Source organism: Pinus tabuliformis, chromosome X, assembly GCF_031772625.1.
Source record: "Pinus tabuliformis cultivar Carrire ecotype Pingquan chromosome X, CPIR1, whole genome shotgun sequence".
Taxonomy (NCBI): domain Eukaryota; kingdom Viridiplantae; phylum Streptophyta; class Pinopsida; order Pinales; family Pinaceae; genus Pinus; species Pinus tabuliformis.
The window spans coordinates 790,078,682-790,096,082 of NC_142308.1; the positions used below are offsets into that span (position 1 = coordinate 790,078,682).

At 37.9% G+C, this 17,401-nt stretch overlaps 1 protein-coding gene across 4 annotated transcripts in view; it reads left to right on the forward strand.

The window, feature by feature from the left end:
• LOC149142200 (uncharacterized) overlaps window positions 1-12,166 on the forward strand; it is a 361,843-nt gene extending 349,677 nt beyond the window's left edge. For 2 of the 4 annotated variants that reach the window (XM_089446684.1, XM_089446685.1), the window contains exon 7: window positions 11,861-12,166. In XM_089446684.1, coding sequence (XP_089302810.1) covers window positions 11,861-11,952 — 92 coding nt within the window. In that variant the 3' untranslated portion in view covers window positions 11,953-12,166. Of the gene's footprint in view, window positions 1-11,052; window positions 11,632-11,860 lie in introns of those variants that run through there. The other 2 variants (XM_089446686.1, XM_089446687.1) reach the window with 2 other exon arrangements.
• Window positions 12,167-17,401: the final 5,235 nt, after the last annotated feature.

The window sequence follows — 17,401 nt, forward strand, 5'->3', positions numbered from 1 at the left end:
CAACACTCCTGTGCCTCTTGCACTGTTCCAACCTGCTAGCCTCGCGCTGTCCCAGGAGTCCTGCACTGTAGCACTCTCTACCGCTCCATCCGCATCCGTTTCTACCGACATCTGCCATTCTTGCTACTCCTTTTCGGGGCTCCTGTAGCAAGGTATAGTCCAAGAGGTTGGGTACCTCGAGGATCGTGCGCTTCATCGTCTGTAGTCCTCTTGACTACAGCTCGATGTCTCCCCACTTCTTCTCAAGTGGCACATGAGCACTCATGGCACAATCGTCATACTCCTTGACTTCTTTCTCCGCCTTCGCTGGCACTGCCTTCGAGTCAGAAGTCTCTCCCTTACTCTTCTTCCTAGGACACTGGTTCGCAAAATGACCCAGTTCCCCACAACGGAAGCACTTGACCTTGGAGAGGTCCTTCTTCTTCCTCTTCTCCTGCTTTCCCCCAGATGCTAGAGACACATCCTCTTCTTCCTACTTGATTCTGACCCCTTTGCCGCTACTTCCTCCCTTGGTCAGGCGTCTGATCTCTTCTTGACGAAGAGTCACCCACAGTTCTTCCTAATCCGGAAGACTCGTCTTGCCCAGTTTCTCTGGACAAATACCTCCCAATCCTCGGAAACTGCGTTTAGTGCGGTCCTCACCATTAATTCCTCATCTGGCGTGGACCCTATGGAAGTTCGCTGGTCACGGATCTCCTTCAACCGATCGAGGAAGACATCTATCTGCTCTCCCTTCTGCATCTGGTATGCCCTTAGCTAATTCTCCAGGAGCATCTTCCATTGCACTGAAGTATGCTGGTACAATGTCTTCAAGGCATCCCACATCTCCTTTGTCGTTTCCTTCTCGACAATATGTGGTACCACATGATCCTTGACCCCATCAAGGATGATGCACTTAGCCTTAGCCATTGCCTCCTCATACCTTTCATTCGCCACTGGGTCAATTGGGATAGTTATCACTCTCGAGACGAAGCCCTTAATGTGATGTCTATCTAGAATGGACAAGATCCTGGCCTTTCAGACCACAAAGTTGGACACTTCGTCCAACCTATCCTGATCTCTTAGCCCATTCACGACCATCTTGCTTCTCTTTTGTCGACTCCTCCAAGTCTCTCTTCTTCCCTCCTCAAAGTTCTCGGTTCAACTCCTCCTGAGTCTCTCTACTTCTTGTCTGGAAGTTCTCCTCTGGACTCCCTCTGAATCTCGATTTCCTTCCTAGAAATCCTTCTGCCAATGTCAAGTTGCCCCACTCCGATCGTCTGTGCAACTGCACCACAGATCCGGATTCCTTGGCTAGAAATCTGTCTCGGCAGCAACTCCCTCCACCTTGGTCTTGCCCTGTTAGGTACTGTTCTGACCATAGTACCCCACCAACTTTGCTCCACAAATTACCCATAGCCTCCTATGCCTCAACAACTGAAGGATTGAGCCACTTGGCTTTGATCAGTCCCAACACCGGCAAATCAGTTCCCCCAGCCAACTGTGTTAGCCCTCTTGGCCTCTGTGTGGCTCTGCGTGAGCTTGATTTTGCCTCCCTTAGCCTCTGCGCTGCCTTTCTCTGGCCCAGAATGATGACGCAGTCCCTCTGCATCACTCCTTCCTCTGTCGCCTTCTGCAAGGATCAACTCTGTCACTCGAGACAACTGAATCTGTTGCAAATGCTCTGCTTGGTTGATGCCTTAAGTTTTCCTGTGATTTGCAACCACGCTCTGATACCATGTTGAATTTTCTAAGTCTATCCGTTAGAAAATTAATCTGTATTCTGTTGGTTTATTTCTTCTACTTGTAAATTCTGAACAAGTTATTTAAAACATTTTAAATACTGAAATAAACACAATACAAGCACAACATCTACAGATCATCAACTGAAATAAAACAAGCACACAAGTGAAACCATTATTTTTGGACAAATGTCCCATGAAAAACCCAATGCGAGAAATCGGTGTAGCTATTCAGAGGGTTTTATTATTATGCAATTTTCAGAATACAACTAGGGTGCCAGAAATGGTTCACCCAACAGAGAATGCCCTCGATAGTAGTACCTCTCCTCAGAGACAGATATTGCAGCTGATTAATCACTGGATGAACAATCCCACAACAACAATTGCAGCTTCCACTGCTCTGCGTCACTCTGATAGGGACTATGTCACCCTATCTGGCTCACCAGCACCCAGTTTGCCCCACGAAAATCCTCCTAGCGCTACCTCTTGGCCTTGCGTCAGCTCTACTAGCTTCTGCGCAGCTACTGAAGCTTCTGCGTCAGCCCTTAGACCCTTTGCATCACCCACGCTGGCCTCTTCTGGCTCTACACAACTCCCAACTGCCTCTATGTAGCACCCAGCTGCCTATGTGTAAACCTCTCTAGGCTCTGCATTGTCTCTCTGGTACGAATTGTACCTCTCTGCATTGTATTCACTGCCCCTTGCTGCCGATCACTGATTCACTTTTTCTTAGCAACACCGCTCTAGCAAAATGAATGACTGATCACTCTAGTGTATTCTCCAACTGACCCTCAAGCCTCTTCTTATACTTTTCTTGTTGGTCCATCAACAGTCAAGATTAAATCTCTAATCAACGGCTAAGATTAGATTTGGCTTGATCCATGACTTTTGGAACCTTCTAACCCAATTTTATATTAATATCCATTAATATTTTATTTTTCCTAAGTTTAGACTTAGGAACTCTATTAAAAATATTAATTATTTTAATATCTCCCAAACTGGTTAGAATCTGTCCAAACCATTTCTGGGTCTTGGAGATCTCATGTGCTTTAGCCTATCCACCAATTGTCATGGCTAGAACACATCCGATGCTACCCCAAATCAACAATTCCTAGGATCTCCTTTTATAAGGGTTTTGCTTATAAACCCTAATTTACCAAACCCTAAAGTTCTAGGGTTTCAATACATAACTTAGACATTAAAAACAAACCCTAAAGGACTAGGGTTTCTATCATAACAATACCAAAACCCTAAACATAAAATGAATAGGTTTTCTAGATTTCATCAACAACCCTAAGTAGACTAGGGTTTCATAATTAATATTTACACACCCTTAGGTTAGGGTTTTATAGTGAACCTTCTAGGGTTCCACGTGAATGATCAAATGATAATATAATGAAGGTAGATTCAATCTAATGATTAATCACCCTAATAAGAATCTTTACGATTCAAAAACCTAGACATAACAATGTTAGTAATGTAAAGAAAATTTTAAAAAGAACGAACAAACCTTTTCTATGAAGAGAACCTTGTATTCTAAGACATACTTTGAATTGTTCCTTAACAAACCTTGTAGGACATTAATTTTGAAGAACTTCTTTCAAGCTTCTATCCTTTAAAGTTTCCTCTATAACCTTTTAGCCTACAATACTTATTGACCAGTACAAACAAAATATATATGTATAATAAGATAAAGTCTCTCTAGGGTTTCGATTGCCTTGAGAGGATTACAAACTTTCATTTTCTCTAGGAACATTGTCCTATTTACAAGCCCTAGATATCATGAATTAGAAACAAGAGTATATGTATTAACAATCTTCAAGGCCATCCTAAGAACATAAAAGTACCCTAAAGCATTTTTGTTCTAAACCTTATAACAAGTGATACTTCAATGTCACATACCTCAAGAATTACATACCTTCGTTCTCTATAGAATTTATTGTTCTTCTTGCTTAACTGAAGACATTGTGAGGGGTTAGAGACATATAGAATAAAATAATACTTTCTTGACTGTTGGTGAAATCTTCATGACCATTTTCACACGCTGGAGCAAGACGTCAATTTCTTCATCACTGTTGAAGTCTTGGATTTTATGGGCTGTCCTTTTCATAGAAATAGGTCTTGTGCTTCTTACTTTAATAGTCAACTTTCTTTGATGTAACTTTCCCTTTTATATTATGATGTCTTCCTCAAATATAGTTGACTGTAACATAACTTGATTTTTCCTGTTCCTCAAAGTCTGTGGTGATTGTAACTTTATAACAGGCTTACAATGCCCTTTGGTTCAGTGTCTTGCAATACTTTTTCATACAAATTTGGCTGATGACTGGACTCAATTCTGATTGACATTGAGTTCATTATGTGCTCAGGTCTTCAACTTATATTTAGCCTTCCCAATGTATACTTATGCTTCAAAACCTTGAGGGAGGCTCAACTCCTTTCCAGGGTGACAAAGATATGCTTATAATCCCTTTATGTGATATTCAAAACATAAAATTGGTCCCCTCCACAAATGCATACACTCCTAGATTTCAACGCTCTAAGATGACACCACAAACTCATATCTTCTAATGGAGAATCTAGATCTTCGTTCTAAGACACTCTGCCTCTAGTATTTATGCTAAGATCTGTGGTATAGTTACTATGGAGAGAGCTAGCATATGTACCTGGATTTTAGTCCTCCTTCCCCGTAGTAATTCAGTCCTAGGTAGATATCTTTCTTTTCTTGATATTTAAGCCAATGTGATCTTCTTTCTGCACTCATTTCAAATGAACGAAGCTCCGATACCATGTTGAGAAATCTAGGGCATCATGAATTTAACTTGATTTCTCTTCTATTATGACATTATCTTATGATGTTTTACTTATTATGTCTTCTTTCAATTTGCTATGTTCTTATCATTCAGACTAATGCCAATCCCTGAAGATCATAGAGAAAGGGAACACAAAATATAGGGACACAACCAAGGCAAAACCCCTAGGTAGGGGAAAACCCAGTCAAGAACTCTTCCTTCAGTAGATTCAAATCACAATGAGACAACCAAGACTCTTGACACCTAGACCAAGAAAACCTTCCATCCATCAAGTCAGCCCAACACACATCTGTTGGTCCATTTCTTCATATGCTAATGACAAGTAGTTCTTCTTGGCTTTCTTATACTTCGACCCTACAATAGTAGTCACCTTAACTTGGTATTTATATGAAGTCTTAGCCCTGTCATCATATGGAACCTCTGTATTGTAGTCACACAAGAGTCCTGTCACATATGAGTCCAAGTTTCGATCTTGTAGTTTCTTCAAGCAATCTCGTCCCTATAATAGATAGAATCTCTGCAGACTTGTTATCCTTTAGTCCTGTACTTCATGCCATATTTCATGTTGGAAATTCTGAGAGGGGGGTGAGTTAGTGTTTCTTTTCAATTGTTATTTTTACCAGTTAGATCACTTATATTTAGAACACAAAATGAAAAATAAGAATAAATGCTTTCATTAATTTTTTATTTACAATAAATCAAGTACAATGTATATAGGGCTCCAACCCTAGATGAAGACACCAATCTTCAATCTCCTAGGCTCCAATCTGTTGCCAAGCACCAACTTGGACTTTTGTGAGGCTCTGACCTCTAGGGCACCAACCCTATCTTCTCAAGGCACCAATTTTGCGTTTAGAGGCTCCAACCCCTAGGGCACCAACTCTTCTCTGGTACAGGGTCTGACCTTGTTTCTTGAGGACACCAATCCTCTAGGGCTCCAACCCTATCCTCCAAGGCACCAACCTTGTCTTTTCGAGGCTCCAACCCTTGCTTTACTTCATCAAGATGTGTTTAGTTGTACTTCACGGCTCCCAATGTCTTCTTCACCGAGCCTTATCAATCTTCAGCAATGCCTTCACTTAGTCTCCACGTCACGTCATCAATGACAACCTTCTTCTTCACATGAAGGTGTCACCATTGCTCTTCATGTTACCCAAACAAAATTTCTTCAGCGTCACCTCATGAAGAATTCATCATGGGTCTTCAAGACTGTCTCCAATAGGCTTCAATAGGTCTGCACACAATGTCTTTCAACAAGCTGCTTTACCAAGTCTTCAAGGATCCTTCAAGTGCTTCACAATTCTGCTTTCTACAATCTTCAACAAAGTTGCTTAATCTTACTTCAGATTATCCTCAACAAGTGTTTCAATAGATCAACAAGTCCTTGTCCAAACACAACAAATCCAATCTCCAATATTGTTTCAACCAATGTCTGCAACAAAGGGTTCTAAGGAGTATCTTTGTTAAGACACTGTACAGTTCACTGCTCCAATAGTGCTTTGGACAAGTCTTCAAGGAGGTCTTCCACAATATTCCCAAGTCACAAATGCAAAAACCAGACTTCCAATCATTCAACCAAAAGACTGGTTTGCTCTACAAGCTCACTGGTGTCTAGGTCCAAAAGTCTGTGGTGAGGTCCTCTTGTAGCCCTAGTCCAAGCCTTGACTGAACAACAATCTGTTATTCGAACTGAGCTCCAAAATGCTGACTGTCCGAGCCCCTAAATTCAGCCTTCAAATTGTTTTGTGGTGAATTCTGGGCACCCAACAGGTCCAAGCTCAAGCCTTCAAAAGGCTGTCACAAAGTCAAAGACTGCAGCAAGTCTGAGTTTATAACTTTTGCCAGTTCTGTCTCAAAGTCCGAGCCACTGTAGGTGACCAATCCAAATTTTAATGAGTCCGAGCCTCCTACAGGACTGTCAAAACAGTCATCTGGGTATGGAGGGGTAAGAGTAATCCACAGAAACTTCAACAATTTGTGTTTACTGGTCCAAGATGTTAGTCACCACAGGTTGCTGCCTTTGAACTTCTCCAATAGGTGGCTGTCACAAGAATTATTTCAGGAAACTGTCCACAGTTGAGTTTTTAAACCTCCTGCTCCTATCCGCAATTTCTGAGGTGTAACCGAGCTGCAATATATTACTCCATAGGTAGCCAATCAAAAAAGACCCAAACTGAAATATTCCTTGTCCTCCACAACCTCCTTGCTGTCCTGTGTTTTATCTCTGAAATGACCACCGAATTCTGTGTTTTTCACCGAAATTTGATGGTTAAAATGAGGTCTGAAATCCTTATATATAGTGTTTTTTGCACAGAAAAACGAAAAGACACGTCCCTGTTTGGAGGCCGACTTGTGTCGGCTGCTCAGGTCGGCTCCATGTCCAGATTTAATAAATTAACTTCAAAAATTCATAACTTTCAAACCGCTTGGAGTTTCGGGCTGTGTAATAGCTCATTGGAAAGGAAAAATTATGCTCTAAAAGATGGTCTAGGAATCACATTGAGAGGCTGCCTCTAAGGTAGTGAAAATTAATTTTCTTTGTGACTGTCCTTAAATTTCTGTGCATAGAATATTTGGAACAGTTTTGGGACAGCATGGCTTCTCCATTGTTTTGCACCAATAATATCATCATGATAGTATCCAGCGTCATGATGAAGGTATAGCATCATGTATTCAATGATAGTGCAGTAATATGTCATAGCGTAGCCTTCATTAATTTGTCAAAGACACCAAAGTAGTCTTCCAATTATGTCAAAGTGTAGTCATTTTTTAAAGAGTATGACATCATCAAGTGTATGACTCCATATGTCATCAAGCGTTAATGTCTAGATCATCAAGGCACATGCAACATTATAGTTAGTTCAAGGGCTCCTTAGGACTTCTTCATTAATGGTTTGACATCTTCAGTGATGGTATCTTTGTCAAACAAGAGTCCTGACATCTTCATCTGGGACCAGGCATCTCAAGAATATTGACATCTCGGTCAATGTCATATTGACGTCAATGACAACCTTGATTAACATTTCAGTCCTACATTCTTGTCACATTTCAGCTTGCAATAACTTACTATCTCGATCCTTGATCCTGTAGATAATCTTCATCATCTAACTTCACTGTCCTCTGCAATATGTCTGAACTTCTGTACTTCTCATTTGGGTCGAGTTCATATGGGTATATATAGTTGTTCTTGTATGTAATGTGGAGCCAGCATAAGTAATTTGATGAACCAACTTGCAAAGAATTAATTTTGAGTCGGACTTGCAAGGAGACCAAGGCTGACTTGATGGAAGAGAGTTAGGACTTTAATTTGACACTCAAATATTTTTCTATCATGTTCCCAAGAAGGGTTTCTTACATCAAACTTTGACTTTGACTCAATAGAAAAATCCTAGAAGCCTACAATGGAGGCTTGGCCTATGACCATTGACCTAAGCATGAAATCCATGCTTTAATAAGTCAATTTAATAATAATAATAATAATTTATTTTGACAAATATATAACATCTTGACTCGAGTAAAATTATGAAGATTGACACTAGTTACATTTTTCAACACTTCCTCGGTCCTTTGAACTTCTTGTATCCTCCCTTCTTCTTGTGATGAGTAGACTAGGCATTTGAAGTGTTGTTTTCGTCATCTTCCTTCTTACCATTTATTAGTGAGATGCAGAATGCTTCTTGACTGGCATGCATTTCACATTTGTTCAAACGATGGTGTATCTTTCCAACTACTAATACCTAATGCAAAAGAGCTCCGTAATTTTGGTAGACCTAAAGGCTAAAAGTGCAACAATCACAAGTTCCTTTTCTGGTATAGCTTCATCAATGACTTGTAGTTTATCTCTTATTTGGGAGATCCTCATAAAATATGAAGAAACAATATCATCTTCTGTCATCTTCATTGTTTTTAGTTCATTCTTGAGATTGACTATTTGTCCAATGTTCTTGATGGTGAATAGTTTGGAGAGAGCTTGATACATCCCTTGAGCAATATCTATGTTGGATATGTAGGGGATTAGATTGTCTTTTACTCCATCTACTATTAGATTCATGGCCAAGATGTTTGTTTCCCTGTACTTTTCCTTTCCTGCATCATCTATTGGTTTCACAACTTTTCCTAGAACAAAATCCAATACTTTGTGCTTAGCAAAGATGAGATCTATCCTCTTCTTCCATGCCCTATTTGAGGCTCCTTCTTGCTTATTTTCAATCTTCATTGTCATGTCTTCTTTTCTTGATATAGATAGTAGGCCTTCCTCTTCTTATATGATCCCTTTTCTTTGACCCTTTGAATAGATCTTCATGCTGCCTTTTTCTTTCCTACTTTACCTTTGCTTTGATTCCATGTTAGAAAATAAGAAAAGTAGAAAGATTATCTTAGGTTGATAATTACTTGTGATATTCTTGTAGTCTTATTAACTTTCTTTATGTTCTTTTTTTTTTATCTTCTTTTCATTAAGCAATCATCGAATCAAAAGATGAAAATCAACGACATCAGATATAGGCACTCAGCTAGGGCTAAAAGCCCTCTATAGGGGAAAACCCAGTCAAACTCTTCCACTAGTAGATTCAAATCAAACTTGAGACAATCCAAGACCTTAGACCAGACCAAAAGACCTTCCTCCTCCACCAATCGACCTTTCCAAGATGATGAACCAAACACTAGAAGTCAACTTTAGTAAACTGCTTCAACCCAACTTCAAGTCAGAATTTCGGCTCCCAGTGTCAGAATTTCAGCCCTACTACAGCCCTGCAACTTCGGCCCTCCAACAACTTCAGAATTTTACTTGTGTGAGTCAAAGGAGAGAGAAAAAGGTCACCAAACTTCTTTGCTAGGGTTTCTTCTCCTCCTTTGCTGGGGTTTTTCTCCTTCTTCCAAGAATTTCACACTCTCTTTTCTTCTCCAACCACTATAGATCGAACTTGTTATGTATGTTTCCAATTGAGGTCGAGTAGCTACCTATTTATAGTTGTTTTTGGCTCCAATTTGAGGCCGACTTGTAGAGCCTAAGGCCGATTTGGTGGAGGAGGCCTAAATGACTTAATTTACATCAAAATCAATTTCTTCCTTGATAGATAAAGCCCAAAAAGGGTCTATTACATGATGAGAAAGACTAGGACTCAAGACTTAAACCCTAAAAGCCTACAATGGATGCTTTGACCTATTAATATTTGACCCAAACATGAAACCCATGCTTTAAAAAATCAATTTCTTTTAATAATAAAAATTTCTGTTTCTTTCTTTTGACCAATACAATTTTGAAGACCGCACTAGCTACGTTCGTCAACAGTTCCCATAATTAAATAGGCTAGTGTGGAATTACCATTGCACTGTGGGTACAGTATTGGTGAACTATGGAGTAGATCTATTGTCTTAGTATTGTTGAAGGGTTACATGATTGTTGAAGAATTTTTATATATATTCATGCTTTTACCAATGAAAGCCACTGTTATGTAATCTGCTCATCATTGTGTCTGAAAAACCTAGCCAAAGCATTAACTGGTTGATGAAATTTTTGGTATGTGTGCACACACTGTTTACAAATGTGTATTATTATGATCTTTTATTGAAGAAAGAGAAAACCTAAGGTCAAAATTACCCTAGGATATTACATTAAGTGACACACATGAGGAACAAAAGTAAGTGGCATACATGCATACATACATAGGAAGCAATCTCTCAGAAAAGATGTATGGAACCGCTATCATCCATTATCCAAGCCCAATTCTGACAAGAGTTTGATGCCTCTATTTATGGAAAAAAGCAGTAGAAATGTAAAGACAAGTCTATGAAGAAGCTAGAATGCATAGAATTAGGTACATCAAATTGGAAAAGGGATAGTCAACTTCTTGAGACCATAAGTCATACATATGATCTTGGATTTAGGTGCACAATAGCTCGTTAGAAAGCCCTTGACAAGAATAACAGTGCAAGACACAAATTGGGACACAAATGGTGGTGTTGGGTCACAAGTAAGGATACCAATTGGTAGGTAAATCCAAACACAGATTGGCTTGTAAAATTGATTCTAGGATGCAAATCAGGACATCATGGATACACTAGGATGGAATAAGACGCAAAACAGGATGCATAAAGATGAAAGAACCATAACGTGGATGCAAACAAGGATGCAAAAGGACACACAAGGTGACACAAAGAATGGAACACAGAAAAAGGTCATACATCCCGATGTGATTTTCTTACCATGTGGGATGCAAAACAGGATGCTACATCCTTTTATTGTAGTAATGTCATGATGTATAGTTGAGTTGTAAACATGTGGGTCATCATATCCAATCAAACATGTCAATAAATTCTTCAAATAGAATACTCATTTTTTCTTCACCAAACATTGGTGCCCACGTAAACAATCTTAACTTGTTCAGTTCTTAGATCTATGGGACACGAGTCTTCTACAAATCTTTTTCAGAATTCCTTATCCCATGAAGATTGCAAAGGAATATTATTTGTTGAAAGCATGTACTGCAAGGTAACAATAATTTATTTGTATGATGCAGGATCACGTCTAAATAGTAAGCTTTGAATTGTCAATATCAAAGTTATGATCATTTAAGAAGCAACAAATTTGTTCATCATCATCTAAAATTTGTCAATCTTACTGCTTAATAAGGGATAATTGGCCTATAGTTGGAAAGCACTTCACGTTCAAGGAAGACCTTATTCAAGTACATGTGAGCATTTGTACAGAAAACGAAAAGATTACTTGGTAAACCATTCAATTCTCTGCATATGCAAACGACGTTCAAGGACCCAAAATGGTCAACCAAATCACTTTTTACAAATGTGTCTTCAAGCTTTTATTCTTGGCGTCGCGGATAGCTTTACAACTTTATTCAGTCCGAGAGAAAGGGCTTGGACTTCAGTGACATTATTTGTACATAAGCCTATTCGCTAATACTAGATAATACACAAGCCTATTGGATTTCCGTAATTGTTATTCAAAACAAAATAAGATAATTGACTTAAATTTCATATACCTTTATTACATTGTGAGTTTATCTCCTTTCATTCAGTATAATTTTTTATATATTCAAATATTTATCTATCCTATATTGCTTAATATTTTGTTGGCGTCATCCCTTGTACCATTCTTGTTCCTCTCATCCTACATACTTGGTGCAACATAGCAAACAAATTTGTAATGGTCACAAAGCCCTTTGTAAATAGCATTGTACATATCTCTGTTAATATAGCCGATCGTTTCAAGAGTTCTTAATCTTTAATGACACTTTAAGAGATGTAATGGTCATCCTTTTAGCTCAATGACTTTTCTTTTATAAGCATTGTCGCTGTTCTAATTTGCAGGTTGGACAAATGACTCTTTCCAAGTCAAAGCCTTATATAATAAAGAAGGTTCTTTTGCAATGAATGTTAAAGCTCAAGTGGGTGAGATTTGATGATCATATTTGTAAATAAGGGCATGTGTGGGGAATTAATGCCCCACCCTTGTTAAGAGTTTATTATCACTATATGAAATATGTCTTTTACAAGACATTATTCCATTCACAATTCCTTTTGCATGTATTCATTGATGGGGTGATCAGAATATAATGAATGTGCTCATTAGAGATCAAATAATGTTGCATAGTCAATACAATGTTGCTTTTGATAGATATTAATAGTCCATTTTGGATTTCCATAGTTGTTATTCAAAATAAAATAAGATAATTGACTTTTTTTCAAATTTTATTTAGCATAAAATGTAATGTGAAAGTGAAATGCTATCAAACAAGTAATAACATCACAAAATTTGACTATATTTTGAGATCACAAGGATAAAGAGGGATTTGAATGGAATACAAACACCAACCAAAAAGCTATGGCAAAATGAGAGAAAAACCAGCACTAAAGAAGTGAGCTAGGGTTCAACCAAAATTATGTTAAAGCAAAAAAAATACCCAAGCATGAGTGCACTATACATGAGATGACAAATGCACATTATAGTGAAAATGCGCCAACAACAAGAGAATGGTAAACATGTAGTGCTTGTAGGCTTAAAGCACTTGTATTAGAGAGCCTTAGTTGAATTAAAAATGTGATATTTAAATGAGGTTTGAGTTGTGTATTTATATAAAACTTAAGTAGGGTGTCCTCCCCCCACATACATAGGGTGCACTCCTCAAGTGGGTTATTGAGCCTACATATCAAGGTTGACTATCCCAACCTTAATCAGAAATTTGTATTACAGTAAATAATGGCATTGGCCTTAATTAATGCCTCACCAAATGCATTAATGACATAATATGAGATGGTCATGGTCACATATGAAGATCACAACATTTTTAACACCAACCCTTAAACTAAAGATGAGGCTACAAAGACAAATGGTGAATACAAATGCAAATGGTTTATAGATACTCAATATAGCGTTGATCGAAGTCAAAGTACATATGAGAGTGTAATGGATACTCATCACTAATTCAACCATGATTGGGTTTATGTATCCTAGCTCAAATAGGTTGGTTGTAGCCAAGATACAAGAGTGAGTGGGTTTATGGATTCTTGGGTTAAAACAAGATTGGTCATATTCACAACATCCCCCTTGAATCTAAATAGGAGGCCTCAAAGAGAAGGCATTACACCACAATTCCCCCCTTTAATTTTGAACACAAACTGCATAGTGATGATATAACCCCCGGTAAATGCTATATCTCCAACATTACTACTACTAATCCATAGCCTAATGAAGGTGGCCTTTAGAAGAGGTATAATAGGATCCACCAAAGCACGCTGATTAACTAAAGGTATAAGGGATGACATACTTTGTATCAAATTGTAAGCTATCGAGTGTAGTACTGTTAATTTTTGGTATGTTCTATGCTTAAGAGCAATTTACGTCAATTTCTTAATTACCCCAATATCAATACCTTGTTTAGCAATCACATCGGCATGATAGTAACATGCAGATAGAACATAAACATAAATAGTAGAAGACAAGCCAAGACGAGAGGACATAAGATGTGGCATGTAACGACCTATTTATAAAAATAATATTAAATAAATTATATTAACCAAATTAATAAAATAATAAAAATATAACTAATGATAAAGTATTTTAATGTAAGTCTAACCTTTATATTAAAATAAAATCAGAAAAAGGAAAGTTAATTAAAAATCAATATATTTTTAAAAGAAATATACATGACATGACATGGGAAGGGTGTCATGAGGAAATGAAGTGGTGGGTGCTGGAGGAAGGATGGCCACAGCCAAGAATCAGTTTATAAACCAGAAGGAAGAATTTGACATGGGGAAAAGAACGGAAGAACTGAAGGAGGAAGAGGATCATAAACTGAAATTATCCATAGGAAGGAAGAGCACAGATTTTTCTGAGGTTTTGGGCACGGTGGAACATTCTGACTTAACTGAGAAGCTTACTGGATTGAGCAGCGAGGTTATGCTCAGTTTGGCTGGGTGGTTTCGGTCTTTTGGTAACGTAGCAGGAGAAGGAGTCGCGATAGAGCAGACAGGTTGGTACTCAATAGAAGAATAGATAATTTGTATTTAAATTTTTTATTTGTGAGTAGAAATATTGTTAAACTCTGTTAAATATCGAATTGAAAGGCTTCATAGTTCACTGAACATGAATTTGTTAGACCTTGTTAAATTCTGAAAAAAACAACTACACCTCACAATGGATAATGTTCCTTGGGAATTATTTGAGGAAAGATTCCACGCGAAGTATTTACCTCCATATTTTCAACAACAACAAGACACAGCTTTTCATACATTAGTTCAAGGTAACTAAACAGTGGAGGAATACAAGATAAGGTTTATGGAGCTTGTAAAATACATTCACTACTTAAATTCTGATGAACATCAGGTTGAACACTTCATATTTGGGTTAAATCCTCGCATCAGGGCTTTGGTGAGCATGTGGAAACCCTCATTAGTAGCTGAGGCGGTAGAATGTGGTCATTATGCAGAAGAACATCTAGGAAGCAAAAATGATGTAGGACCAGCAGAACCTATATAATTAGGGTTTGCAGGAAAGACTCCCCGAAATTTCTTCAGGGGAGGTAAATCAAGGCCACCTTATGGTAATAGATTTACCTCAAGGAATGTAGGAACAAGAACTCCCATGGCAGTTAATACTATAGCCGTTGAATCATCAAACACCAGTCCATGGAGATCTTGTGGCACTACTAATAGAGGAAGAAATTCGAGAGGAAGCAACATGAGAGGACAAAGCTCTTTATCTTGAAATTCACGTCCTGATTCAAGAGGACCAGCACAGGTTATATGTTGAGGATGTGGAGGACCACATTTTCAATGTGATTGTCCAGAAGCTTCATCAAGTATAGTGCATAGGACAGGAAAGGAACCAATATCAAATAACCAAGGCAATCATATAATTCATGCGCCAGTCAACAACGATCACACAGCACAACAATCCAATGTAGTGGAATCTACAGGTATTATTAATGGTATGAAACTCAAAATCTTATTTGATATCGGTGCCATAGATAGTTTCATTTCGTCATATGCATTAAACAAATGTGGGTTGGCAGCTCGTAGACAAAATGATTTCAAACAGGTAGAAATGGCCTCAAGAGAACTCCAATGCATAGACTTAAGTGTGGATCAATGCAAAATTGACCTAGGGGTCTGTTCGACTAAACTGAAAGTTTATGTCACAGCCTTAAGAAATTATGACCTTGTCATAGGTATGGATTGGCTAGAAGCTCATCTAGCTTGGGTAGACTGTTATGGGCAAAGAATTCTAAGTATAAATGATGAGGGAGAAGCGATCCAAATTCAAGGAATCAAGAGAAAAGTATCTTTACACTACATATCAATAATGAAAATGAAGCGTTGCTTAAGAAAAGGTTGTCAGGCATATGTAATTCAAGAAGTAAGTAAAGAAAAAGGACCATCCTTAGAACAATATCCGATGTTAGCTGAATTTCTGGATGTATTTCCAAAGGAACTATTAGGATTACCCCCTATAAGAGAGCTAGATCTCACTATTGAATTGAAACCTGGTACTCAACCAATCTCTAAAACACCTTATAGAATGACAGCTCCAGAACTTCAAGAATTGCAAATTCAATTGAAGGAACTATTGGATATAGGACATATTCGACCCAGTATATCACTTTGGGGTGCTCCTGTAATTTCTGTCAAGAAGAAAGATGGATCCTTAAGATTATGTATAGCTTATCAAGACTTGAATCGAGCTACAGTAAAGAATCAATATCCTATGCCTCGAATCGATGATCTTTTTGATCAAATGAAAGAAGCTGTTGTCTTTTCAAAAATTGATATTCGATCAGGCTATCATCAGCTAAGGATTTCTGAAAGCAATATTTCTAAGACTGCATTCCGGACACGTTTTGGACATTATGAATTTACTGTGGTACCATTTGGATTAACAAATGCACCAACAATATTCATGAACCTTATGAACATTGTTTTTTGCGAATATCTTGATCGATTTGTACAAGTCTTTTTAGATGATATTCTCATCTATTCCAAGAATAAGAAAGAGCATGAAGATCATTTACAAATAGTATTGTCCTGCCTTAGAAAACATCAGTTGTATGGAAAATTATCCAAGTGTTCATTCTTTCAGGAAAAGATTCATTACTTAGGTCATATCATATCAGGTGAAGGGATTTCAGTAGACCTTGAGAAGGTAAAAGCAATCATGGAATGGCCAATACCGAAAAACGCACATGAAGTACGAAGCTTTATGGGTTTAGCCAGTTACTACCGAAGATTTGTGGAGGGATTCTCCAAAATTGCAAAGCCGATTACAACCCTTCAGCGTAAAGGTGTTAAGTATGAATGGACTGAGGAATGTAATAAAGCATTCTCTGAACTCAAAAGACTACTGACCAGTGCACCAATCTTAAGAGTCCCTGATATGGACAAAGATTTTACGGTATGTACTGATGCATCCAAACAAGGGCTAGGTGCAGTATTGATGCAGGATAGAGGAGTAATAGCATATGCCTCCAGAAAGTTAAAACCTCATGAAGAACTCTATGCTACTCACGATTTAGAGTTAGCCGCTGTAGTACTAGCTCTAAAGATCTGGAGACATTATCTAGTGGGGCAAAGTTTTACACTTAAAAGCAACCATCAAAGTCTATAATATTTGTTCACCCAAAGAGACTTAAATGCTAGAAAAAGACGATGGAGTGAATTCCTAAGTGAATATGACTTTGGAATATCATATATTAAGGGAAAAGAAAATGTAGTAGTAGATGCTTTAAGCAGAAGACCTCGGATATTCTCTCTCATACCTATCAAAGTAGACATAAGGCAACAAGTACTAGAATATCTCATAAAAGATAGCTAGTATTTAAAGGTAAGATCTAGTCTTGAGAGTAAAAAGCCAAAAAAATCTAAATTTGAAGGATATGAACTAGAAGATGATGGAATCTTACGATTCCATGGAAGGATGTATATTTCTGATAATAGGGACTTCGAGATACTATCCTTAAAGAAGCCAATAGAGCAGTGTATTGTGCACATCTTGGAGTAAAGAAAATGTATGCTGATACCAAGAAACTCTTATTTTGGTCAGGCATGAAACGTGATATTGTTCAATTCGTTGCAAGATGTTTGGAATGTCAGCAAGTAAAAGCAGATCATTGTCATCCAGCGAGTCTTTTACAACCTACAACATTCCTATGACCAAATGGGAGATTATTTCTATGGATTTTATCACTGGGCTACCTCTTACTTCTCAAGGACACAATTCCATTTTGGTAGTAGTAGATAAATTAATGAAAAGTGCCCATTTCATTCCCGTAAGAGATACTTATGACATTACTGACATAGCTCGAGTATTCATAAATGAATTTATCAGATTTCATAGAGTACCTAAGAAGATTA